We start from the raw sequence: 24,951 nt of genomic DNA on the forward strand, positions 1-24,951 counted from the left end.
CCCAGAAGGAAGCCTCTTCTAAAGATGATGCACAAGAAAGTCGCAAACAGTTTGTTGAAGACAAGCAGACTAAGGACATGGATTACTGGAACCATGTCTTGTGGTCTGATGAGACCAAGATAAACTTATTTGTTTCAGATGGTGTCAAACCTGCGTGGCGGCAACCAGGTTAGGAGTACAAAGACAAGTGTGCCTTGCCTACAGTTAAGCATGATTGTGGGAGTGTCATGGTCTGGGTACTGCCGGTACTGGGGAGCTACAGTTAATTAAGGGAACCATGAATGCCAACATGTACTGTGACATACTGAAGCAGAGCATGATCCCCTCCCTTAGGAGACTGGGCTGCAGGGCAGTATTTCAACATGGTAATGACCCCAAACACACCTCCAAGACGACCACTGCCTTAGTAAAAAAAGCTGAGGGTAAAGGTGATGGACTGGCCAAGCATGTCTCCAGACCTAAACCCAATTGAACATCTGTTGGGCATCCTCAAACGGAAGGTGGAGGAGCGCAAGGTCTCTAACAACCACCAGCTCAGTGATGTCATCATGGAGGAGTGGAAGAGGACTCCAGTGGCAACCTGTGAAGCTCTGATGAACTCCATGCCCAAGAAGTTAAGGCAGCGGTGGAAAAAAATATGGTGGCCACACAAAATATTGACACTTTGGGCCCAAGTTGGACACATTCACTAAGGGGTGTACTCACTTTTATTAGCAGGTTTGACATTAATGGCTGTGTGTTGAGTTATTTTGAGCGGACAGCATATTTACACTGTTATACAAGCTGCACACTACTACATTGTAGCAAAGTGTAATTTCTTCAGAGTTGTCACATGAAAAGATATAATAAAATATTTACGAAAATGTGAAGGGCGTACTCACTTTTGTGAGCTACTGTATATGTATACTAATATATAATATATGATATTTGTATAAAGTATGACACTTCCAAAAATGAATTGCCTATTAGCTTTCCTTTGTTATCCTAGGAGTTTATTGTTGTGTATTGTAGATTTTTTTTAACAGAACAATCGGACACCTTAGTTATTCTTTTACCTATGTTCCTAGTTACAGTATATTAAGGCTGGTAAAGTCAACCACAAATGACGCAGCTGGATATAAATGTGTAGAGATTACCTCTGAGAAGCAGGTTGGCAGGTCATATATATCTGCAATCTGATAGCAAAGACTTTGTAGCAACAGACGAATATTTCTGCTCTCACCAGTAGCTCCTATAAATCGAGCCAAAACCCTGATATCCCTGTATAGGCAGAGGAAATAATAGCACGGATGAACCTTTAAAACCATACATTTGTGAATTGTAGTCATATTATCAGATAAAAGAAATACACTTGGCTTATTCATGGCTAGTGGGGGAAAAAAAAACAGTAAGGATTTGCAAAGTGCAAAAACATGTGGCAACTGATTTCAGTTTCGTGTATTCAGTTCAATTAAGAGGTGATATCTGATTTGCTGCTCTGAATTAGGACCATCAGCACTGTTCTTTGCACTGCCTTATTAAATAGGTGAGGAAATCTCTATTATCTATCTTTCTCTATTATTAATAGATCTTACCCAGAAATCCACTGTGTTGCTGATACTGCCAGTTTGGCCATAAGAGAACTCTTGCCACTTCCAGGCTGTCCATGAAGAACTAATAGGTGTCTGTTGCCAACTTTTATCCGCTCCTGAAGATCCAGCAGGAAAGATTGCCGACCTAGGAAGCTGCTAACACTACAGCACAAAAAAACATTTCAGTTAAGGAAATAACATAGATCTCTCTATAATATATATATATATATATATATATATGTATGCATATATATATATATATATATATATATATATATATATATATATATATATATGTATATGTATATATATATATATATATATATATATATATATATATATATATTATATATAATATAATAGAAAGATCTCTCATGTTTCACCAACAATAATTGTACTGTAAATGCTTTGATTCACATTTTAGCCACATTATAGAAAAAAATGAAAGTTCATTTTAATGAGGCCAGAATGAATACTTCTGCTGTAGCCATTAGTCCCATCATTTTGTTCGGGTGACAACAAGCTACATCTATGTTGTCACCATAATTATGAAAGGAAAACATGTATACCAATGCACACTGGTTGCATGATGTATGATATTTTAAAAAAAAAATGCAAAACACTTTTTAGTAAAGTGCAAAAACCGCCCATTTTCCAGCCCTAACAAGGTTTATATGTGTTCACATTGGCTTGACCCATCAAGTTTGCTAGGGCAATTAAAACAATTTTTTTTTTTTTAACTATTATATACTACTAAATATAATCCAAATGAATCTGCTATTCTAGACTTTAAGATGGCAGGAAAATAAGCAAAACGTGGTAAATAGTTTAACTGATATCTTGGAGACAATATAACAAGGCAGGTTATGTTTAAAGAAAGGAAAAAACACCCCCCAAAAAACAACGTGAAGCATAGTAGATTCTTTTGAATAAAGAAGGTTTGATTTGTGCCCATTACAAATAAAAAAATAGGAGATTTACTTCTCATTTCAGGATAACAGACAAAGCTATGTCTTCATAACGTTACATACTTTGAACCTGTATATCTGAACTGCTGGTTTCCAGCATTGATATAAGTGAATTTATATTTCCATAGAAATCTGCAATATTATTGGCCCAAGGTACAAAAGGAATGATTTTCATTTGTCATTCCTTATTTCTTAAATTTATGATGAAAGTGGGACATGCAGACACCTTCTGTTTTAAGAATGTTTTACTGTGCTTTGTACTACTTTTCTATTGTGCTTTTTTGGTTCATTCAAAATGATTGTAAAGTCTATTTTTTTTTTCTATTAAAATAACAAAAATAATTAGATTTCTGACTTACCGTAAAATCCATTTCTCTGATGTTCATTGACGGACATAGCTCCTGATCTTCTTGACCATTGGGTTATACTGGTGCCTACAGGAGTAGGACACTATGAGGAAAAAGAACTTGAGTATGCCTATGGGCAGTCCCAGGAGGTATACTCCCCCTCTCTGCTATAGGTATTCAGTTTTGTTACAAACAGTGTCAGAGGTAATACAACTTCATAGAGGGGTGGGTGCTGTGTCTGTCAATAAACATTAGAGAAATAGATTTTAACCACTCTGCAACCGCTCACAGTAATACTACTGCGGCAGAGTGGTTCGTTATCGTCCAGCCACGTAGTATTAACGTGACTGGACACTCCCCCTTCTGGGCGGCGCTTGCGCGCCGCCGGAGGCTCGCTCCCGCTGTTTTCATTCACAACGGGAGTCGGGCCAGGGGAGGAGCAGCGGCGATCGCCGCTGCTCTTACCCGATCGTCGGGGATCGAGTCTGGAGATCCGCCCGCTGTGTGTAAACACAGCGGGCGGATCTCCATAGTGACAGGGAGTGACAGATCGGACTGTTCAGCATAGCTGGACATCCGATCTGTCCATGAATCACTCAGTCACCTCCCCCCCTACACGTCAGTAAGCACCAGGAATACATTAACCCCTCCCTCTCCAATAAAATTAACCCCTTCCCTGCCAGTGTCATTTTTACAGTAACAGTGCATATTTATAGCACTGATTACTGTAGTAATGTCACTGGTACCCCCAAAAGTGTCAAAAATGTCAGTCAGGGGTCCGGTCTGTCCGCCGCAATGTCGCAGTCCCGCAAAAAAAATTGCAGATCGCCGCCATTACGCGTTAAAAAAAAACACCAAAAATGACAGAAATCTTTCCCTTTGTTAGTAAACGCAATAACTTTTGCGCAAACCAATCAAAATACGCTTATTGCGATTTTTTTTACCAAACATATGTAGCATAAAACAAATTGGCCAAAAATTTTTAAAAAAATTGGTTTTTACATCTTTTTTGGGGGGAATTTCATATAAAAAAATGTTAAAAATATTGTTATTTTTTCAAAATAAGCGCTCTTTTTTTGTTTATAGCGCAAAAAGTAAAAATCGCACAGGTGATCAAATACCACCAAAAGAAAGCTCTGTTTGTGGGAAAAAAAGGACGTAAATTTCGTTTGGGTACGGCGTCGCACGACCGCGCAATTGTCAGTTGAAGTCGCACAGCGCCGAATCGCAAAAAGTGGCCTGGACGGAAGACAGCAAAATTCTCCGGTGGTAAAGTGGTTAAGGTAAGTCAAAAATCCCCTTTTCTTTTTCGTTCATTGACGAACACAGCTCCTGATCTTCTTGACCATTGGGTGTCCCAAAGCAGTGTCAAACATTAGGGGTGGGAACAGCAAGAAAAAATTCCCAAGGCTAAACCGTAGCCAACCAGGTAACAGGAGCTCAACCAAAACAACTGGAGCCCATCTGAAAAATATTACACCCCCAAAGAGGGAACAAGCCCCCTAAACAGCAGCCTCTAAAACCTTGCGGCCAAAAGAGGCATCCGCAGATGTCAACACATTCACTTTATAACATTTTGTGAAAGTGTGCACCAACAACCAAGTAGCCACCTTGCACACCTGCATCACTGACGCCTGATGATAGAAGGCCCAAGAAGCACTAAATGCCCGTGTAGAGTGCGCCTTCACAGGGAACCTGAACCTAAATAGAATAGACCTGAGTCACTGTCTGTCTGATCCATCTAGAAATGGTCGCAGATGAAGTGGATAGTCCTTTTCAAGGCCCATTCGTAAGCACAAATAGTGAGTCTGACTTCCTTAAAGACTCCGTAGCTGAAAGGTACACCCGAATAGCCCGAACCACATCCAGGGAATGCAACACAATTTCCTTGGGATGTTTTGGCCTGGGACACAGGGAAGGCAACACAATGTCCTCATTCAGATTGTAATCAGAGACAACTTTTGGAAGGAACGACGGACAGGGACGAAGAACCACCTTATCCTTGTGGGTCACCAAATAAGGAGAACGACAAGACAATGCCGCCAATTTCCGACACCCTGGGCGTAGACTTGATATCCACCAAAAAGGCCACCTCCTGAGACAGCATAAGCAGGGGAATCTCCCAAATGTTCTCAAAGGGAGGCTTCTGGAGAGCTGAAAGCACCAAGTTGAGATCCCAAGGCAGTAGCATGGACCCCACTGGTGGAGTCAAATGTGAAGCCCCCTGAATAAAAGTATGCACTAGGGAGTGCGTGGCCAAGGGTCATTAAATGAAGACCGCCAAGGCAGACACCTGGCCCTTAATAATACTCAAGGCCAATTTCTGCTCTACCCCCTGTTAAAGGTTGGTCAAGACAGGAGTTACCAAAAAAGAGGGAGGGTAAACACCAAGTGACTCACACGATGAAATGTACGCTTTCCATGTACAATGGTAGATCTTCCTAGAAGTAGACTTCCTAGCCTTCAGTAGTGCATGAATCACCAATTCAGACAAACATCTATCCTTCAGCACCTGCCTTTCAACAGCCAATCCATCAAAGCCAGTGACTGTAAAGCAGGATGGAAGATTGGCCTTTGGGAAAGCAGATCCTCCCTGAGAGGTAGTCTCCAAGGCGTACCAAGATCGGCAAGGCCAATCAGGGGCCACTAGAATGACCGGAATTCCTTCTGCCTCAATCCTGCGCAAGAGTCTTGCCAAAAGCTTGAGAGGAGGGAAGGCATAAATCAGACAATACTGGCTCCAGGGGGCCACCAGCGCGTCTGTGGTGTCCGCTAGCGGATCCCGTGACATTACCACAAACCTGTGCACCTTCCTGGTAAGCCGGGATGCCAACAGAGACACAGCTGATGAAACACCTCAAGGATGAAGGGACCACTCCCCTTGGTCCAACGCCTGCTGACTGAGATAATCTGCCTGCCAATTTTCCACCCCTGGAATGTGTACGGCGGAGAGGGCCGGAACGAAACGTTCTGCCCACCAAAGAATTCCGGCTACCTCCAGAGCTGCCAATACACTCCTTGTTCCACCCTGGTGATTGACGTAAGCCATGGCTGTGGCATTGTCCAATTGGATTTGCACCGGACACCCCTGAAGGCGATCCATCCAGTGATTCAGGCACAGCCTGATCGCTCGGAGTTCCAGGACATTGATCGGGAGTCTGGACTCTTCCAGTGTCCAAACTCCCTGAGCAGAGTTCTGACCCAGGACACCTCCCCACCCGGACAGACTGGCACCCATGGTGACCACTGTTCAATATAGGGGCAGAAAAGATTTTCCCTGGCGAAGAGCTGGAGAGTGAAGCCACCAGATCAGAGACCCTTTTTTTTTTTCGGCTCAGCCAGATTTGAATGTCTGGAGACTTCATACACTTGTCCTATTTGGTCAAGATCTCTCTTTGCAGGGACCTCATATGGTACTGTGCAAACGGGACTGCTGCAAAGGTAGAAACCCTTACACCCAGCACACTAATGCCAGTCTGGAGGGATGACCACCTGCTGGACAGCAAGAGATGAATTGAAGCATGCATCTTTTGGAGTTTGTGCAGTGGAAGGAACACTCTAGCTAGAGCCGAGTCCAGAGTCAGACCCAGATAGTCCAGTTTCATGGAAGGAACCAGAGAAGACTTCTGAAAATTCAGAAGCAAGCCAAACTCCCTCGGAGTCCGTATAGTGATGTCCACGTTGTCCAGCAGAGCAGTGGAAGACTCTACTTGCAAGAGAAAGTCGATCAGGTAGCCCAGCACTGCGATTCCTTGCTGACGTTACAATGCCAGCACAGGAGCCAACACCATTGTGAAGACCCGAGGAGCAGAGGGGAGACTAAAGGGTAACACCACAAACTGATAATGCTCCTCTCCCACGTGATATACGTGATAGACACATATTGGAATGTGTTCTGTACCCGCACAAAGCAATTCAGGGCCTTGAGACTCAGAATTAGATGCCCCTTGCCTTCTTTCTTCATATTTCTTCGGGACAGTGAACAAGTTTGAAAAAAACCCTGAAAACATCCTGGAGTTGGAACTGGAACAATTACCCCTTGAAGTAACAGGTCTTGCACCACCCTGAAGAGGTTCAGGGACAGATGCACATTGGAAGGAAAGAATCTCTCCAGAGGGTAAGAACGAAACTCGATCTTGTAGCCAGACCGTATCACATCGTTGGCCCACTTGTCTTGCAGCAAAGAGGTCCGCGTGTCCGGAAACCAGCGAAGACATCCCCCCACCCCAGACACAGGTGAGGGTGCACCTTCACGCAGATGGAGCCTAGTCTGCGGGTCTGGAGAAACCCACTTTGGACTTGCCAGACCAAGTTCGCTTGGGTCCTTCTGAAGAGGCCTTGAAAGGCTTTGAACCCTTGTCAGCCGACCCTGAGGGATGAAAAAAACTACCTCTGAGCTGAGAAGGATGGGCCATGTCTACAACGAGATTCCTTACCATTACTAGCCTGTGGAAGAGAGGTGCTCCTCCCCCCTGTGAGACTCTTAATGATGCCATTCTCCGTAAGATCAGTTAAGGCTTTTTTAGAGGTCTGGTTCGCAGACCAACATTTGAGCCACAAAACACGCCTAAGGACCACTGCTGAAACAGTCATAGAAATCAGGGGAGCCGCATCCAAAGAGGCATCACAGTTAAACTGCAGCCCCTGGACCAAATGGTTCATCAGCACCACAAAGGCAGGGGGAGCTGCTCACCCTCCAGGTCACGCGTAAAAGCTTAGCCCACTCGGTCAGAGTTTGTGACACCAGGGCAATGGTGAAGAGCGGTCTGATTGCCGAGCCAGCCACAGTGAACATACTGCGGGCCACAGCCTCCACGTTTCCGGATCCTTAAAACCTGGAGATTCTTCTATCGGAATCATGGTTGTCTTATTCAACCTGGAAACGGAGGGATCCACCACCCGTATGTGGAACAGTCCACTTCTTAAGGAGGGACTCTTCAAATGGGTACCTCATTGCAAAATGCTTAGGGACCACAAAGGGGCATTTTGCATGTTCCCACTCTTTTGTGACAAATCTGTCAAAATAGGAAGGAAACTGAAACATCTTCGCCGCTCTAGATGGCTTGTGAGTGCCAAAGGGGACCGGTGCCTCTGCCAAAGCTTCAGCTACGTCCACCAGTGCCTTTTCGTGCGCGGCTACAGGAGTGGAGGAATCATCCTCACTATCTGAGAACTCAGGGTACATGGCGCAGACCCCTCAGGGCAGGCCCCATCTGCAGCAGCCAGATCAGATTCAGAATCTGAGGAGACAGATGAAGCAGGGGAAAGGCAGGGGGCGCTTTTTACTACCCTACCGCTCAAAAGCCATCTCCATCTGGGACACAAAGGACTCCAGGCTTGCCATCAGTGCATCAGTAGATGGTTGGGACCCAGAGGGCCCCACAGGCTTTGAGAGGGGGACAAGTGGGGAAATGTGCTCCTAGGGCTCCATGAGGAATAAGGGAACCCCACAAAAGTGCAAAAAAACATTGCTAATGGACACCCCCAACGCGCTGGTAACACCACCCAGTCACCAGCCACAGAGCACCCAATGATCCTGTAGCAGAGAGAGGGAGAGGAACCCACCAGACTCACCACCCCACCAGGCAGTCACTGGAAGCACCAGCATCAAAGCACTCCGCTTGCGGCGTCCAGGAAGGAAAGAGGCCCAGGAGTCAGCACCAGGGGATAAGGAGGGGCTCCCACAGCTAAAATGGACACCCAGAAGGCTCCACAGTAATGGCTGCTATTCAATTCAATGCCTGACTAATGCAAAATGGCTACCGCGGCTACACAAACATGGCCGCCAGCCTGTACAATAACTAGGCTACAAAAAATAGTGGCCCCGCGGGGCTCCAGGAGGCTCCCAGGGACCCAGGAGGGATCCTTGGGCCCAGGGAAGACACAGAGCAAGAAGGGGGGGGCGTGGTAGGAACCCCCCACTGGGTACAACCCCCCACAGCCAATCGCCTGGTCGCCGGTGGCTCACCCCCTGCCCCTATCGCTAGTAGAGCACCCTGCCCCGGCCCCGGCCCCAGCCCCAGGAGGTAGCCAGACCACCATCCAACCCGAGTATAGGTGGAGGGGGGATGGGGGGCAGAGAGGGGGGATAGATGACCCACTGGACCATCAGACACAAGGGGGTCTAAGGGGAAGAAGGGGAAACTGGGGGTCCAACTGTCCCAGGGAGGGGCCTGTGTCCACCCCAAAACCCTTCAGGGGGAGGGGGGAAAGCTACTCACTATACCAGGAACCAGGCAGAACCTCCTCGCCATCGAAATGGGGGAGCTGTCAGCCAGGAGGAACACTGCAACGCAGGCCAAGACCGGGTCATATGCGACCTCGTGAGACATTTAACTCACAGGCCAGCCCCCATCCGGTGGGGCAATGTCGCGGCTAACCTAGTGCAGAGCTGATGTCTGCACGCGTTCGCTGGCCAGACTAGGGTGACCACTGGATCTAGATTATCCAGCCCATCGCCCAGTCCGGCAGTTGATTGTAGATCTCACAGGAAAAAAATCTAAAAGAAAAAATTGCCAGGACCAGAGATCCCAGCAAGGAACTAGGTTCTTACTCCTGACTAGGCAGAAAAAAATGGAGTACCTATAGCAGAGAGGGGGAGTATACCTCCTGGGACTGCCCATAGGTGTAGTCAAGTCATTTTTCTGCTTAGTGTCCTACTCCTGTAGGGGGCAGTACAACCCAATAGTCAAGAAGATCAGGAGCTGTGTCTGTCAATAAAGGAAAGAGAAATTATACTTACCTGCTATGTGCAGTGGTTTTACACATGGCAACCCAGATCCTCCTCATTTTGGGTCCCTGGCTGGAGCTCCTGGCCCCTCCCTCCTGTTGAGTGCCCCCATAGCAAGCAGCTATCCATTCAGACACAGAGCTGCCGTTCAGCCCCACCCCTCTCTCTCCTGATTGTTTAACTGAGTTTGAATGACAGCAGCAAGAGCCAATGCTGTGTCCCAGTAAATCAAGAAAGAGAGTCCCGGACGGCTGAGGCATTCATGGACATCGCTGGAGCGAGACAGGGCTCAGGTAAGTATTAGGGGGGCTGTTGCACACAGAAGGCTTTTTATCCTAATGTACAGAATGCATTACGATAAATAAAAAAAAGCCTCCTGACTTTACAACCCCTTTAAGCTGTTTGATTATAATGTCCTTTTTGTCTTCAAGTCCATTTCCATCACAATAATTTTCTATATACTGTATCTAAGCAGTTTCTATACACTGTACTTATGGTGGCCAAAAAGCCTGAAACATCTATATTTAGGCTGGCCATACAATCATTTTTATTTGTTCAGCCAGGAGGTTGAAAAAAAAAAAAAAGACCCGATTCAATGTGGATGGGAGAATCACTGCTGTACTAATGGGTTCTGACAACAGGGAGCCTTCCCCGCTGTCAGATTACACTGATCAGTGTTGCTGGCTATAGCTGGTGGCACTGATCATTCCGGAAAAACCCAACAGGCTTTTTGTACAGAAGTTGATCAATAGATCCTCTACTTCAGCTTTTTTCCACCAGGTTGCCCAGGCACCCTGAGTTGCCTGGAGGTTTCTTCAGGGGTGCATTGGAAAATGCCTAAAAATTGATCAAAATATGTATACAAGCCAGCAGGTGGATCAAGCCTGCTTTTTAGTTACACAAAGCCATGGGTTTTCATTATGCGCCATTAACCACTTACTGCAAAGTAACGTATATTTACGTCGACAAACTTTGCGGTGTTATACCGGGGTGATGCCTCTAGCTAGGGGCATTCATGACATATACCGGGCGTTCATGACGTCACGTCCGGGTTACTCTGCTGCTAAAGGCGGCAGATTAAAAAAACTAGTGTATTCAAAAATGCTGTTTTCGGCATTTTGAATACATGGAAGTGTAGTGGAGGGGTCGAGGGTCTTTAGACCCTCGATCCCTCCATAAAGAGTACCTGTCACTGCATATTGCTGTCAAGGGATGTTTACATTGCTTCTGACAGCAATAAAAGTGATCAGATTTTTATTTATTTTTTTTTAAAACCTGTGATCAAGTAAAAAAAATAAATAAATAAATAAATAGGAAAAATTTTAAAAAAATTTTAGCCGCCACCATCGCCGTTAGCTCGCGCACGAAATAAAACGTATATATGGAAGTTGAGCCACGAATGAAATCATTGTTCAAACCACACATGTGAGGTATCGCCACGATCGCTAGAGCGTGAGCAATAATTTAAAAAAAAGGGCTACAATCTAACTCTAAACTGGTAACCGTTAAAAAATTTTAAAGCGTCGCCTATTGAGATTTCTATTGACCGTAGTTTGTCGCCATTCCACGGGTGTGCGCAATTTTAAACCGTAACATGTTGGGTATCTATTTACTCAGCGTGACATCATATTTCACAATATATAAAAAAATGGGTTAACTTTACTGTTTAGTTTTTTTTAAATGCAGTGAAATTTGATTTTTCGAATTTTTAAAAAAAGAAAAATGACGTGTGACAAAAAAATATTGCAATGACCGCCACTTTATTCTCCAGAATCTTTGCCAAAAAAATATATATAATGTTCGTGGGTTCTAAGTAGTTTTCTAGGAAAAAATACTGATTTTAACTTGTAAACAAAAAGTGTCCAAAATAGGCCTGGGGCTTAAGTGGTTAAGACTTTCTAGACACTGGCATCCTAACAACCAGGGATGTAATCAGTTAATAATGAGGATGTTGCCTCCACAGCATCCTTGTTTGACTCTCCTGTGCCCCTCTCCCTCAGCACTGGTGTAGCCGACTGATGGAGAGAAATTGAGGGAGAAGAGAAACATTGGAATACTAGTCATTACCAGTGTGCAAAAGTGTATTTGCTTTGGAAGAATAAATCACCTCTAACGCTGGGTGCCCTATGTGTTGATGTTGCTGCTTTATGTTGTAAAGCTATTAGAATAGTTTTTTACATTTTAGAATGGGGTGCCTTGAGATTGTCTAAATTTTTAAACGCTGCCTTGACTGAAAATAGGTTGAAAAATAGTGCTCTACTGTACAACCAGCCTGCCCATAACATGGATTGAGAATCATCCGCTCCTTGCTGACTTGGACGAAGTTCACTCCTTGTATGGCCATCCTTGGTCTGGAATGACAAGAAAAAGGGGCATTTTATATGCCCCTTTTTCTACATGGGAAAATGGCAGGAAAAGGGCAGGTAATTCTAGTCAGGTTTTGGAGGGAAAATAGTGGTAGCAATTTACCTCAGGAATAAAGCGGGACTCTGCCTGGAGATAACTCCAGGAGGTGGGGTTAGGAGCATCCAGGCAGGTGATAGGCTAAGGATAGGGAAACTTCTGGAATATCCAGGAAGCCTATTTAAGGAGGGTGCAGTACCTCAGGGGCTCATTCTCCTGAAGAAAACCACCAGTGTTTGTCTCCCTGTACTGGCTCGCTTAGGATTCCTTTCAGTATGAGCTTACTTCGGCAGCTCATTGAGCGGGCTGGGGAGGCAGGAGGGGATGATTGGGTGAGGCATTGCCTGAGCTTACCCCGTGTCAACATGTCCGGAGTGGAAGGAGTCGCCGGAGTCTCGGAGGGCCGGTCTGGAGAAGCGGAGCGGAGCGAGCCGCCATTGCTGGATGTCGGAGGACTGCCTGTGCCGGTGACGGAGGTTCCGGGTCACAGTGACATCACTTCCGAAGGTCGGGGAAAACGGAAGAGAACCCCGAGGCGACGTCAGTCCCCATCGCCGGTGCGGTCATGTCCGGCTAAAGGCGCCGGGCGTACACCCGTACGCCGGCGTGAAGAACGATCGGCTGCAGCGGTGACCGAAGGAAGAAGTAGCGGTGACCGGCGCGCGGCGAGGCAACAGGACCCCCTTTCCACAGCGGAGGCTCGGCAGACAATGGGACAATCGCCCAGCAGCGCAGCGGCGGGTGGCACAGAAGACCGGATGGGAGGTCGCTCCATCCCGGTTCTGGGAGCACCAGGAGGAATCGAGGAGCAGTCCGTGGGACAGGGTGAGTTGAATCTACCTGTCCTGTCCAATATCTTGGAGCTATTAGCTAAACTTAGCAAAGATGTGCAGGAGCTGCAGTCTGATAGACAGCAAGCACAGAGGAGCGTTAGTGATGTGTGGTTGCCATCTTGTGGCAACATTGCAAACTGCAGTTTAGACCAAAGTTCCCCATTCTCTCCTTTTGAAGTTGCTAGGTCACAGAACATCCCCGAAGTGTGTATGAAGGAGGCGTTAGCCTGTGACATTTCCCCTCTAGGTTTCCACCTGCCATTGGCTTTAAAAGAAAAAATCTGGAGGGGGGAGTTTATTGATATCCTTTCTTTGTTACCATCAGCGAAAGAATTTTTGCTAAAAGGTGACAAGAAAGAGGATAAAGAGGATGATAGGAGAAGGCCTGTGGTAAAAAGTTTTAATAACTGGTTGCAGGCTTTCTGCATATATGCTGCGGTGCTTTGTGAGAAGTCCCCCGAGAAGAGTGCTGGTCTATTCCAGCACGTCGATATCATCCTTGAAGCTTACAAAAATTTTAGCAGCTCTGCTTGGTTCACATATGACGAGGCCTTTCGGCAGAAGTTGTCCATACACAAGCAGCTCAAATGGGGGGTTAAGGACGTCGGTTTGTGGCTGAACTTGTTCCTCCCACAGAAGCCATCCTTTAGTAAGCAGCCTACTGCCTTGACTCAGCAAAACACTACTTCCTTTCGCAAAGGAGTATGTTTTAATTTTAATGAAGGACAATGCAAGTGGGCTGCAGCGTGCAGGTACAAGCACGAATGTGCTTTCTGCGCCGGTACGCACTCCGTGGTCAAGTGCTTTAAAAAGATGGCCAGTGCCAACACACAGCAACCACTGGTTCCGAAAGGCTCAGTCTCCGGTGAGGTTAACAAGCATGCTCCCGTTCCTCCAGTCTTTCCCAGACAGGGAGATAGCTCACATGTTAACTAAGGGTTTTCAGGAAGGTTTCAAGTTGCCGGTTTTCACTGGTCCAGGTTGTACGATTTTTGACAACCTGAAATCTGTGGACCGTTACTTAGGTGTGGTTTTGGAGAAACTTGCGAAGGAGATTAATGAAGGGAGAATTGCAGGTCCTTTTTCAGCCCCCCCTTTTACTAACTTTAGAGTTTCTCCTCTTGGTATTGTCCCTAAGAAAGAACCGGGTACGTTCCGTTTAATCCACCACCTGTCCTTTCCAAAAGGAATGTCTTTAAATGACCAGATATCGGAAGAATTTTGTTCAGTTACATATGCATCCTTTGAAGATGCTTTAACAATCATTAGACGTTTAGGCCCTGGCGCTCTGTTGTCCAAAGCAGACATTCAATCCGCTTTTAGGTTGCTGCCCATTCACCCTGCTAGTTTTAATTCGTTAGGTTTTTGTGTCCAACACCAGTTTTATTTTGATCGTTGTCTACCAATGGGCTGCTCAATTTCTTGCAGGTACTTTGAATCCTTTGCAACTTTCTTACAGTGGGTAGTGGGTCAAGTCACAGGTTGTAATGATCTGATCCACTACCTTGATGACTTTCTGTTCATGGGAAGGAGTGACGGTCCTGGATGTAGGTATCTTTTGGATACTTTTGTACAGATCTGTCAAGATTTTGGGGTCCCACTAGCTAGGGAAAAAACTGTTTGCCCTACCACTTCCCTGGAATTCCTAGGTATCACAATTGATACCGTCGCCATGGAATTCAGATTACCGGCTTTGAAAGTGGAGAGGTTGAGGACGCTGCTGTCAGTCATGCTGCGACGGAAGAAGGTATGCCTGAGGGACATGCAAGCTCTATTGGGTCAATTGGCATTTGCAACACGGGTCATGCCCATAGGTAAGATTTTCTCCCGTAGATTATATGGAGCCATTTCAGGTTTAAAGTCCCCTTCGGCTCATTTGCGAATAACTTCTGAGTTGAAGGCGGACTTATTGGTTTGGTCTCAATTTTTACTCCATTTCAACGGAAGAACTTTGTTCCAAGAAGAATTTATTTTGGACAAGGACTTCTTGTTGTTCACGGACGCAGCAGGCTCGGATGGTTTCGGTGCAATTTGGCGCACGCATTGGTGCATGGGATCCTGGCCGCTTCGCTGGAAGGTTCAAGGTTTTACTAAAAATATTGTACTATTGGAACTTTTTCCAATTTTAGTGGCATTGGAGATTTGGGGGGCTGAATTTAAGAACAAACGGCTTCTAGTAAGAACAGACAATAAAGGAGTTATGTATGCGCTAAATTGTTTATCTGCTAAGTCTCCGCCCGTCATTGCCCTATTGAGACATTTGATTTTTAAATGCCTGAGTTTAAACATCTGGAATAAAGCTAAGCATATAGCAGGCAAGGACAATGACGTGGCGGATGCTCTTTCTCGTTCGCAGATGGAGAGGTTTTTTGGTCTACTTCCGGAGGCAGATCCAGCTGGCATTCCTTGCCCTGCGACTTTATGGAATCTCATTTGAGCTGTGTCCCTACCTTCATTAAAAATTCAGTTGCCCCCTCCACGTGGGCTGGGTACCGATCGGCCTGGATGTCGTGGTTGGCTTTTCTGAATGAGATCGGAGAAGAGCGGTCTGCTTTTTCCGAGGGTCTTATTTTGCGTTTTTTAGAAAAATTGATGATTGAACGATATTCGGCTGCTCATATTCAAAAAGTACTGGCGGGTGTTTCTTTCTTTTTCAAGTTAAATGATTTACCGCCTTGTATGTCGTATTTTTCTGTCAGACAAGCAGTAAAGGGGTATAGAAGAAAGAATGTTACAAAAGATACCCGTATGCCGATTACACCTGATATTTTAGGTAACTTATGTTCGGTTACTAATGAGATCTGTTTTTCGAAATTTGAGGCGTGCCTTTTTTCGGGCAGCATTTTCAATTGCATTTTTTGCTGCGCTGAGGATTTCAGAAGTTGTTAGTATTCGGCGGGAGGGTGTTGTGTATAATCAGAGGGAAGTGAGGATTCTTTTGGATAGTTCAAAAACGGATCAACTAAGGAGGGGTGCTTGGATCACTTTGAGGGCTCTGAGAAACTCTCCAATTTGTCCGGTCAGTTTGTTGGGCAGTTATATTAGTCATAGACCCATAGGTAGTTTTACCCCCCTTTTTATTCATGAGTCGGGAGCTGGGTTGTCAAAATATCAATTTGACAGAGTCTTTAAACTGTGTATGGAAAAATTGGGTTTGGGAGATAAAAAATTTACATCCCATTCCTTTAGGATAGGAGCGGCGACAGAAGCCGCTAGGGCGGGATTGGAGCCAGCAGTCATAAAACAAGTGGGTAGGTGGAAGTCAGACTGCTTCAAATTGTATGTTCGGCCTAACTGTTAATATTTTCTTTTCCAGGTGTGCACAGAGTGGTCTGGATTATTGGCCACTCTTTTGTATATTGGGCGCACCAGAGGGCGAAGCAGAGAGTATATACCCAGAATCTAGGATTGGACGCACAAGAATTTAAAGTTTTTTGGTGCGGTAGAAGAGGTATGGTTTGGGAGGATTTCTGGTCTGAGGTGGGTAGGATGTCACAGGTCTTTCCTGCGCCGGATATTCTGATAGTGCACCTTGGGGGTAACGACATAGGCCAGGTAAAAACTTTGGACCTCATCTTTAGGATTAGGGATGATCTTTTTAATTTCAGGTTAGCATTTCCCAAGTCAATAGTTGTCTTCTCGGAAGTGGTGCAGAGGCTGAGGTGGTTGGTATCACCGTCTCTGCGCCCTTTTGAGAAGATGAGGAAAAGGGTTAATAGAGCGGTAGCTAAATTGCTTAAGAAGGTTGGAATTATGTCTTTTAGACACACGGAACTGGAGAATGGATCAGATGGCCTTTATAGATTCGATGGCGTCCACCTTTCTGATATAGGACTGGACATTTTTAATTCTGATCTAGGCTCATGTGTTGAATTGGCCGCGGTGGTGGGGTAGGGACAGAAGAGGTTGGTCGTTTTTCTCCCTCCCTTTCTTCTGTCGTATGGGGAATTCTTTTAATGGATAGTAAAATAAGTTATTTATTATGCAGCCTGAGCTTCTTATGGCTAGGCTGTCTATGGATGTTTTTAATATTTATTTAAGTCTTTATTATTTATTTATTGCTGTTTGAAAAACCAATAATAAACGGCCGCGGCCAATTTTTAAGCCAACACTGAGTCTGTTGTAATTTTTTATAGTTTAGAGATAAGAGAATCCTAGCCTATTATTCCCATGACAAGAAAAAGGGGCATTTTATATGCCCCTTTTTCTACATGGGAAAATGGCAGGAAAAGGGCAGGTAATTCTAGTCAGGTTTTGGAGGGAAAATAGTGGTAGCAATTTACCTCAGGAATAAAGCGGGACTCTGCCTGGAGATAACTCCAGGAGGTGGGGTTAGGAGCATCCAGGCAGGTGATAGGCTAAGGATAGGGAAACTTCTGGAATATCCAGGAAGCCTATTTAAGGAGGGTGCAGTACCTCAGGGGCTCATTCTCCTGAAGAAAACCACCAGTGTTTGTCTCCCCACCCCCCCCCCCCCTTATGTCGCGGCTGTTTTTTATGTGGTGTGTCACCCTTGCAAATATGTAAGAGGTGGACTATTGATTGAAAAGAAAGATGTTTTAATAATAAAGACTAATTGGAGTTGGTTAACAGACCGGGCTGTTTATGGCTAGTCTGTTTATTTGCTATGTTTTAAGTTTTTTCAAGGTGATGATGCAGCCTGTGCTGTTTATGGCTAGGCTGGGGAATTCTTTTAATGGATAGTAAAATAAGTTATTTATTATGCAGCCTGAGCTTCTTATGGCTAGGCTGTCTATGGATGTTTTTAATATTTATTTAAGTCTTTATTATTTATTTATTGCTGTTTGAAAAACCAATAATAAACGGCCGCGGCCAATTTTTAAGCCAACACTGAGTCTGTTGTAATTTTTTATAGTTTAGAGATAAGAGAATCCTAGCCTATTATTCCCATAATTGGTTCTACAGGTTGTAGCTATGCTGCAAATCATAGGTTCTAGAAACACAGTTAGCACAGGGGCAAAAAAAGAAATTATTTTTAAGGCTCTACCTACTAATCTCAAATGTCTTAAAGTGCATCCGCCATTAGATAATTACTGTTTTTATGCTGCTGTTGCAGACCTTTCCTTTTGAGAAAGCTAGTTCCCTGATTGTCATTTACTCATTGGCTTCAGTAACTTCTGCATCACTGATCCACAAGTATAGATAAAAAGGCATTGTAACACTACTCCTACACAGACTGTGACTCTAAATTATTGAAGCCAGACTCAACCAGGCAACTAGCATTTTTTATTAAGTAAGCCAACAAGTTTTTATGAACTGATATCTTAGAAAAAATGGAACATATGAAAGGGATATTTTTACATTAATCTCCAGACCCACTGACAAAAATTAAAACAGAACTTCACTATATACAATGGTATCTACATACAAGTCTGGAAACAACATCTGAAAATAACCAAAGATAGCAAAATAAAAAAAACAGCTCTTTAATTGGAGTTGGTAGTCGGTTACTGCCCCACATACATTATTCAGTTCTGTATATATAGGTCATATACGTATGTAGTACATGCATTGAGTATTCTGAGAGCATTTATTTCATCATACTTAAGTATCAGAGGTCAGTAGTAAATATTCAGGGTCTCTTTTCCCTATAGCATTGCAGATAACCAGAAAGGAAAGTAACAACTGTCATTCTGAGACCATACTTGGCACAACATTGCAGAACTTACAGAGTGTGGCAGTGCTTGGCATGTTCCAGAATTTCTTCATTCCTCTGATATCTGAAGAATTGCTTCCTAGTCCAAGTTTTCTCTGGAAAGCTCGGCACATTTGTCATGCTAAGCAACAAACAATAAAGCACCAGTTGTCAACAAATATATTATTTTCTGTATTTAACAGATAGAAAAACAACATAACTGCATCAGCATAGTTTGGGCAATAGTTGTCATTTTTTAATTCTAAAATAATAATGATGTTTCTGAAATGAAACGATATGTGTAAATGGTACATGTTATCTTTATGGAGCTTATGCACAACTAACCTGTTGAAGTGACCAATGACCTTTCTCTGAAAGTCATTGCAAAGGCGTTCCAGATAATATGCATGAGACCTGTTACTAACAGGATTTATCCCATCCAATCCCCAGCTGATGCTGTACTCGTAGATGTTTGTGTGGCGCAGCTGAAAGATATAATTTAGATAATTATATAAAAATACATACCTTTTTTTAGGTTTTATATACTTCCTATGATTTTACATAGCGAAATGTTATGCAGTGCTTTACAGTGAGAGAACAATTCACCCTAGCCCACCCTATTACATCCATAAAATTATTCAAACCTAAACCTAAACTAAAGCTGTGTGGCTTAAAGAAATCAGACATGTCTGTTTCCTCTACAGCTCTACAGTCCCAATTGCAGCAACACATAGCATGCCCCCCACCTTCCTATCTTTCCTTTATATTGCTCTGATGTACCCCCATTGTCTTTTTGCCCTCATTGTAGGAGTGCAGGCTGTGTAGAGAGTATATCCAGTATGGCATGTAGATAGTATGACCTATGGCATCCAGTGCCCCCAGAATGCATTTACCTGTACACTGCATTCGGTCCTCCTGTCTTAAAATCATTAACAGTTACTTTTTGAGAAAACTTAAATTGTAAGCTGGACAAACTGAACTTCTTTTGTTTAAATTACAGACAATTTCTTGATATCCTTCTAAAGGGTTAATTGAATTATCATTCAAATTATCTCAAAATGTTGTTTCCATGGTGCATAGGTGTGCACAGGCTATTGCATTAGGGTGTGCACCTCAAAGCTCCAACACATATGCGTGTGTGACATATTTACCTGCCTCTTGCCCGCTCTCCATCCTGAAACAATGGGGGGAGCAAGGGGGATCTGTGCAGCAGAAATAGGAGGAACAGGGACAGGAGGGTTGGCATATATTGGTACAGATACCCTGTATTTTCCTCCTGTGGCAGTTGAATGTGGGCGAGAGGAAAAGGATAAAAAGGGAGGTTGTTTTGACTAAATCCCCCCCCCTTCTGCCCAGGTTCTGGGGTTAGGCAAGGAAGGGTCACAGTTTACCTGTTACCTGCCCGCAATCGACATGTACATTGCAATTGATGGGTTGCCAACCCTGGGATTAGGGACACCTGGCGCAAGCCTATGCCTCGGTGTCACTTTTTTACTTTTTTTCTTAATTCTTTATTTCTCATATCCAGAGTATCTCTATATCCTTCCACCACTCTTTGTTCAAAATGTCCAAAAAACATAACTTTTCTTCACTTAGGAGACACAAAGGTAAAGTCTACTCTATGCCCTTCTCAACTACTGCAACCTCATGTGCTGTCATCTAGTAATAAAGCTTTCACCTTTATAATCTATAGTGAAAGTTGCTGTAAGACATTTAACTCCCTCTCAACCATGTGTGAGCTCTTTTTGTGCAATTCTATGCCAATCTGATTCCTGGCTTCCATTCAAAGTATTATTTTTTCTCAAAATACCTAAGAACTAATTTCCGAACTGCATACATGGCCTCATAAATGACCATACACACCAAATCCTCTTCTAATAAACTGACAACGAATGTACTCCTGCTTTTTTACTAATAATTCTTACTGAGTAATCAACACCCATAATCTCAAGCCATGTCCATTGCCCTTATCACTTTTTCAATGTCAAAAGCATGTTCTTAAAATTTGTAATTGGCCCCCCCTTCTTAAGTTGAGTTACAAACCACATAAAATGTTGACACTTTACAAATATAGAGCAATATTCATAGCCATTGAAAGTTAGAATAAAAAAAAAAAAACAGTTGGTTAAGAATGAAGAATTAATATAACACGCTTCAGAAAGGCATTAGGTTTACATAGTAGCAGAATCCAAGGTGCACTTTAGAACCTAACATTTCCTAAACTTAGATGCCCAATTATACCATTAGTTTTCTATAGTTCTGAAAGACAAAAATCAATTGTTTTAAGTAATAAATACTGCAAATATAGTGAGGCATTCCCAAAGAAAAATTCACAGATGGAACCCCTCTGGAGGCGAACAACTGGAAGCCCAAATTGCAGTTTACTCACTCTCTCATGCAGTCTTTTGATCAGAGTCTGTTGGGCATCATGAAGAGTCATATTTATTTCAGGTTTGAGGGCAAGGATGTCAATGTAGTCTGAAGCTCGATTACTGGACAGGTTATATTTAATGTCACTAATAATCCTTTTAAAGCAATGAAAGTAATCTTCAGGGCTTCCACCAACTTGAAAAGCTTGGTCTATTTCTTGCTGAACAACTTAAAAAAGTTAAAATTAAAAAGTATGTTAATTTCATGTACAAACCACATGTTGCAACTTGCAAGTAATTCAAACTGGTGGCTCTAGTAGGTTTTCTCAAAACGGAAATTTCAGACATTGTATTTGGCCACATGTACATTTTCAATAGGTTTTATAAAGGTATATATATTATGCTGGTGCTTTTGAAATTATGCTGGTGCTTTTGAATGCTGACTGTGCACCCCCTAACACATAATTCTTTCTCTGCTTGAGCCTTTACCACCCAAGGTTACTTCAGTCTACTTTGGAAAGGGGCCCTATGATGCTCTGTAATGTCTGTCTTCTGCCCTTTATGTTTAATCTAAGTAAGAGAGCATTATCCTTACAACTTTGGTGGGCTAGTTTCACCTATGATGCTGTCTATGGTACCTCAATGGTGCATCTTTCTTGAATTGGTCAGTAAGCTATGTATGTGGAATGTGCAATTTCTGTACTTCATTTGAGAGATTTCTTTTTACTTCCTGTGTATATGATCTCAGACAGAACCCGAAATTAAGCAAAATCTCCTCACATTCTGTCTATTAAATTAATGTCACCTAGAACAAAAAGAAAACTGAAACATGAGTAGCAATATAAACTAAACTCTGTAATACAGTGAGGAAGGTTTAGTACCTCTGCCAGGATTTTAATGCTTCCTGCGTTTTAGACAGATATCCCCTCACTTTCTGGGACATAGACAGCAAAATATGACAGAAATTCTGACACTTAATAACACATTTTAGCTGGATTTACCCCCCCCCCCCTCGCAACTGATCTATTCTTAACCCTAAAACGAACCCCCTAATCCCTGACCCATACCTAACCTCCAAACTAAGCCCTAAAGTAAGTCTAAAGGTGAGTAATGTAAAACTAGCAAGATGGGGACATTTTAAAAACGATATCAGCTTTCTATTACTACCTGTGTCTCTTCTGGGTAGATTAACCTTCTCTACTGGTCCTGTGGGTCACAGTCCCAGATCTAATGTGATTGGAACTCCAAAACTTTACAGCAGTTGCTGGAACAGGAATAGATAGGAAATCTTCCCATAGACACACTCTAGCAACAATTGTCTAATGGCGCTTTTCCACGGCATGGAACCGAACGGTTCGGCATGCTTTTGTGCTTTTCCACTGCTGGTACCGCATGGTATAGTGTCGGAACGGTTCGGTACGGTACGGCGGCGCTTTTCCACTGCATGGAACCGAACGGTACGGTATGGTACGGCTCTGAAAAAACAGTACCTACTCGATTGTGGTTCCAACAGGTACCATAACTGGTACCAAATCCCACAATCCTTTGCATGCAGTCACTTCTAGCCACTGATTGGTCAGAGAATCCCACCCACCCGTTGTTATCCCACCCACTTAACTTTAGTACTACTTTAGTGGAAAAGCAAACCATACCGTACCGAACCGTTCCAACACCATACCATGCGGTACCAGCAGTGGAATAGCAAACCGGGCCAAGCAGGGCCAAGCAGGGCTGAGTAGAGCCGAGCCGGTACTTGCAGTGGAAAAGTGCCAAATGTCTTCCTGTTGTCACTGTGGGGGAGGGGGGATAGGGGAAATCATCCCAATTGGACACAGACAACAGCAAAAAAAAAAAAAACTTTTGGTTTTAGACTAATCCCTTGTTTTCGATACTTACCTCGTTCTGTAACAGGACACCAATGCTGAGCTCTCAGCACAACTTCCACAGACAGAAATGAAATACAACACTTGCCATGTTGTTACAACATGAAAAAGTATGAGTTATATTTTATGTTCTTGTACCTGGTTTCAGGAGCTTTTCTGCTGCCTCTTTACCAAGTGCAAGCAGGCTGTATTCCTGTAGTATACTGTATAGTCTTTGCATTGTACCTAACCATTTACTCTTGGCCTGTTGTCTGCGTGAAGGATCTCGGCTAAATATGTCTCCATAATATGTGCTGTAAATTGAAGAAAATAATAAAAATTAGTTGCATATATCTCTTTATAGCAGCCAACGTTAGTAATACAAAGAAAGGGTACAGATGCACAGAACTTCAAAAACTCATCCATGTGGGACTCTATTAAATCACCAAGCAAAACCAACTTTATTCTACTTTGCCTTTCAGTAGTATGCACCATAACAATGTTTAGCCTGTATACAACTCCTCCAGTATATCCATGCTGAATAGTATATCAGAGCAAATAAAGCTGACCCGCTGCAGTACAAAGAAAGCTCCCATTGTATAAGCCTTTTTACTTGTATCCTGGTTCAGATCTGCTCATCTGATGAGGAATGGGGCTACTTTTAGGAGAAGAGTTTCAACTAGAGACATTCAGATCCCTGAAGGTGTATATGTCATGTAGAACTTTGAGGAAACTACAGAATTTTGCTGTCACAGTACACACTTTAGATTTTCTAATATAATTTTGAATGTGTACTATGCATGCGCAATAGGGAACCGACTGTAAAGCCACAAGGCTTCACTGCCAGTTTCCCTTACATCTTTCAGGCTCTCGGCAGCACCCGAGAGCCTGAAAAATCGTCTGAGGTGAAGACACTGCTGGATTCCTGGACAAGGTAAGTGGCCTAATATATATATTTTTTTTTTCTGAAGAAGCCTGGACTTTCTCTTAAAGCAATCTGAATTTGAATAGTTTTTTTCCCCTATGGTGGAATCACCGTTGAGGTATTTGTATTGCTATCATATGTCCACTCAAGCATCTCTTCTCCTGGGAGAATAAGTTTAATGCTTGTAGTCGTTTATACAAAAAACTGAGGTTCTCCATTCCCCTTATTAGCTTTGTTTCCCTTTTCTGGGCTCTCTCCAGTTCTAGCACATTCTTCCTGAGTTCTGTTGACCAGAACTGGACAGCATACTCATGATGTGGCCGATCCAGAATATTTTGATGTTGAGGGTTTTTTTTTTTAACGTTTATTGAGAGATATGTACAGGATCATTATAAGCATTTTCAATACATTTAGAAAGTGTGTAGTAACATAATGCTAAAAAAAAAATGCAGCCTTTATTCTGCAATTAGTTTCCGATAAAATGCACAAAATCTGATAATGAAACAAGAAGATTGTCAGTAATTGTCTGATATTTTTGACAACTTGGGCATATTATAATAAGAATATCCAACTGTTCTACTTACATGAGGATTAATAACAAATATAAATAGCAAACATTGCAAATTTTGTTTTCCTGTGCAACTTTAATATATCTACCTAATAGGTTGAAGTCTATATACACTGGGTATAGCATTCTCATCCAGCTTAAACCATTGGTTCAGAAGGGAGAGGTCTCTATCATATTTAAGAGATGTTTTTTTCTGACTGGGGTCAAAAATGTCCTTCTCATCTTGATCTTTAGAAATTTCAGTATTTGCAGGGTCGGTTGTAGGCTTGTCTTCAGTGGAATTTTGTCGATTTGGTGACTCAGAGGATGTAACATCATCTTTCACAGATGGTAAAGCTTCCTCTCCACCAACAGAATCCATTCCACTGGTCCCACTAAGCTTTTGCTTGGCTGCTGACAACTTCATTTTCTCTAATGTGGCTTTAATACCTTCAAATGATTCCTTCGTTAATGTAGATGGAATGTTCAGTTGGTCATATTTCTGTCCTAAAAAACACTAACAATATGTAGAGGTTAAACCTTTAAATCAGTGTATGTGAAAACAGAGAGATAAGAGAAGTTATACAGTACATATACTTATATACATACACATGGTCAAAAGTTTGTGGACACTTGACCATCACACTTATGTGAGTATGTTGGACATCCCACTCCAAAACATTGGAAATTAATATGGTTTTTCTCCCCCTTCCTTTGCAGCTACAACAGCCTCCACTTAT

General features: G+C 43.2%; 1 protein-coding gene across 1 annotated transcript in view; it reads right to left on the minus strand.

The window, feature by feature from the left end:
- The window catches only part of LOC309552259 (uncharacterized protein), a 167,997-nt gene that overhangs the window by 80,012 nt on the left and 63,034 nt on the right, over positions 1–24,951 (minus strand). Inside the window, exons 9-15 of the mRNA XM_082253145.1 lie at positions 24,322–24,728; positions 22,899–23,053; positions 20,898–21,106; positions 18,854–18,993; positions 18,543–18,650; positions 1,575–1,733; positions 1,137–1,260 (exon numbers count right to left, since the gene is read on the minus strand). Of these exons, the coding sequence (XP_082109271.1) occupies positions 1,137–1,260; positions 1,575–1,733; positions 18,543–18,650; positions 18,854–18,993; positions 20,898–21,106; positions 22,899–23,053; positions 24,322–24,728 (1,302 nt within the window). The remainder of the gene's footprint in view (positions 1–1,136; positions 1,261–1,574; positions 1,734–18,542; positions 18,651–18,853; positions 18,994–20,897; positions 21,107–22,898; positions 23,054–24,321; positions 24,729–24,951) is intronic.

This window comes from Pelophylax lessonae, assembly GCF_965119305.1.
Source record: "Pelophylax lessonae genome assembly, chromosome: 1".
NCBI lineage: Eukaryota > Metazoa > Chordata > Amphibia > Anura > Ranidae > Pelophylax > Pelophylax lessonae.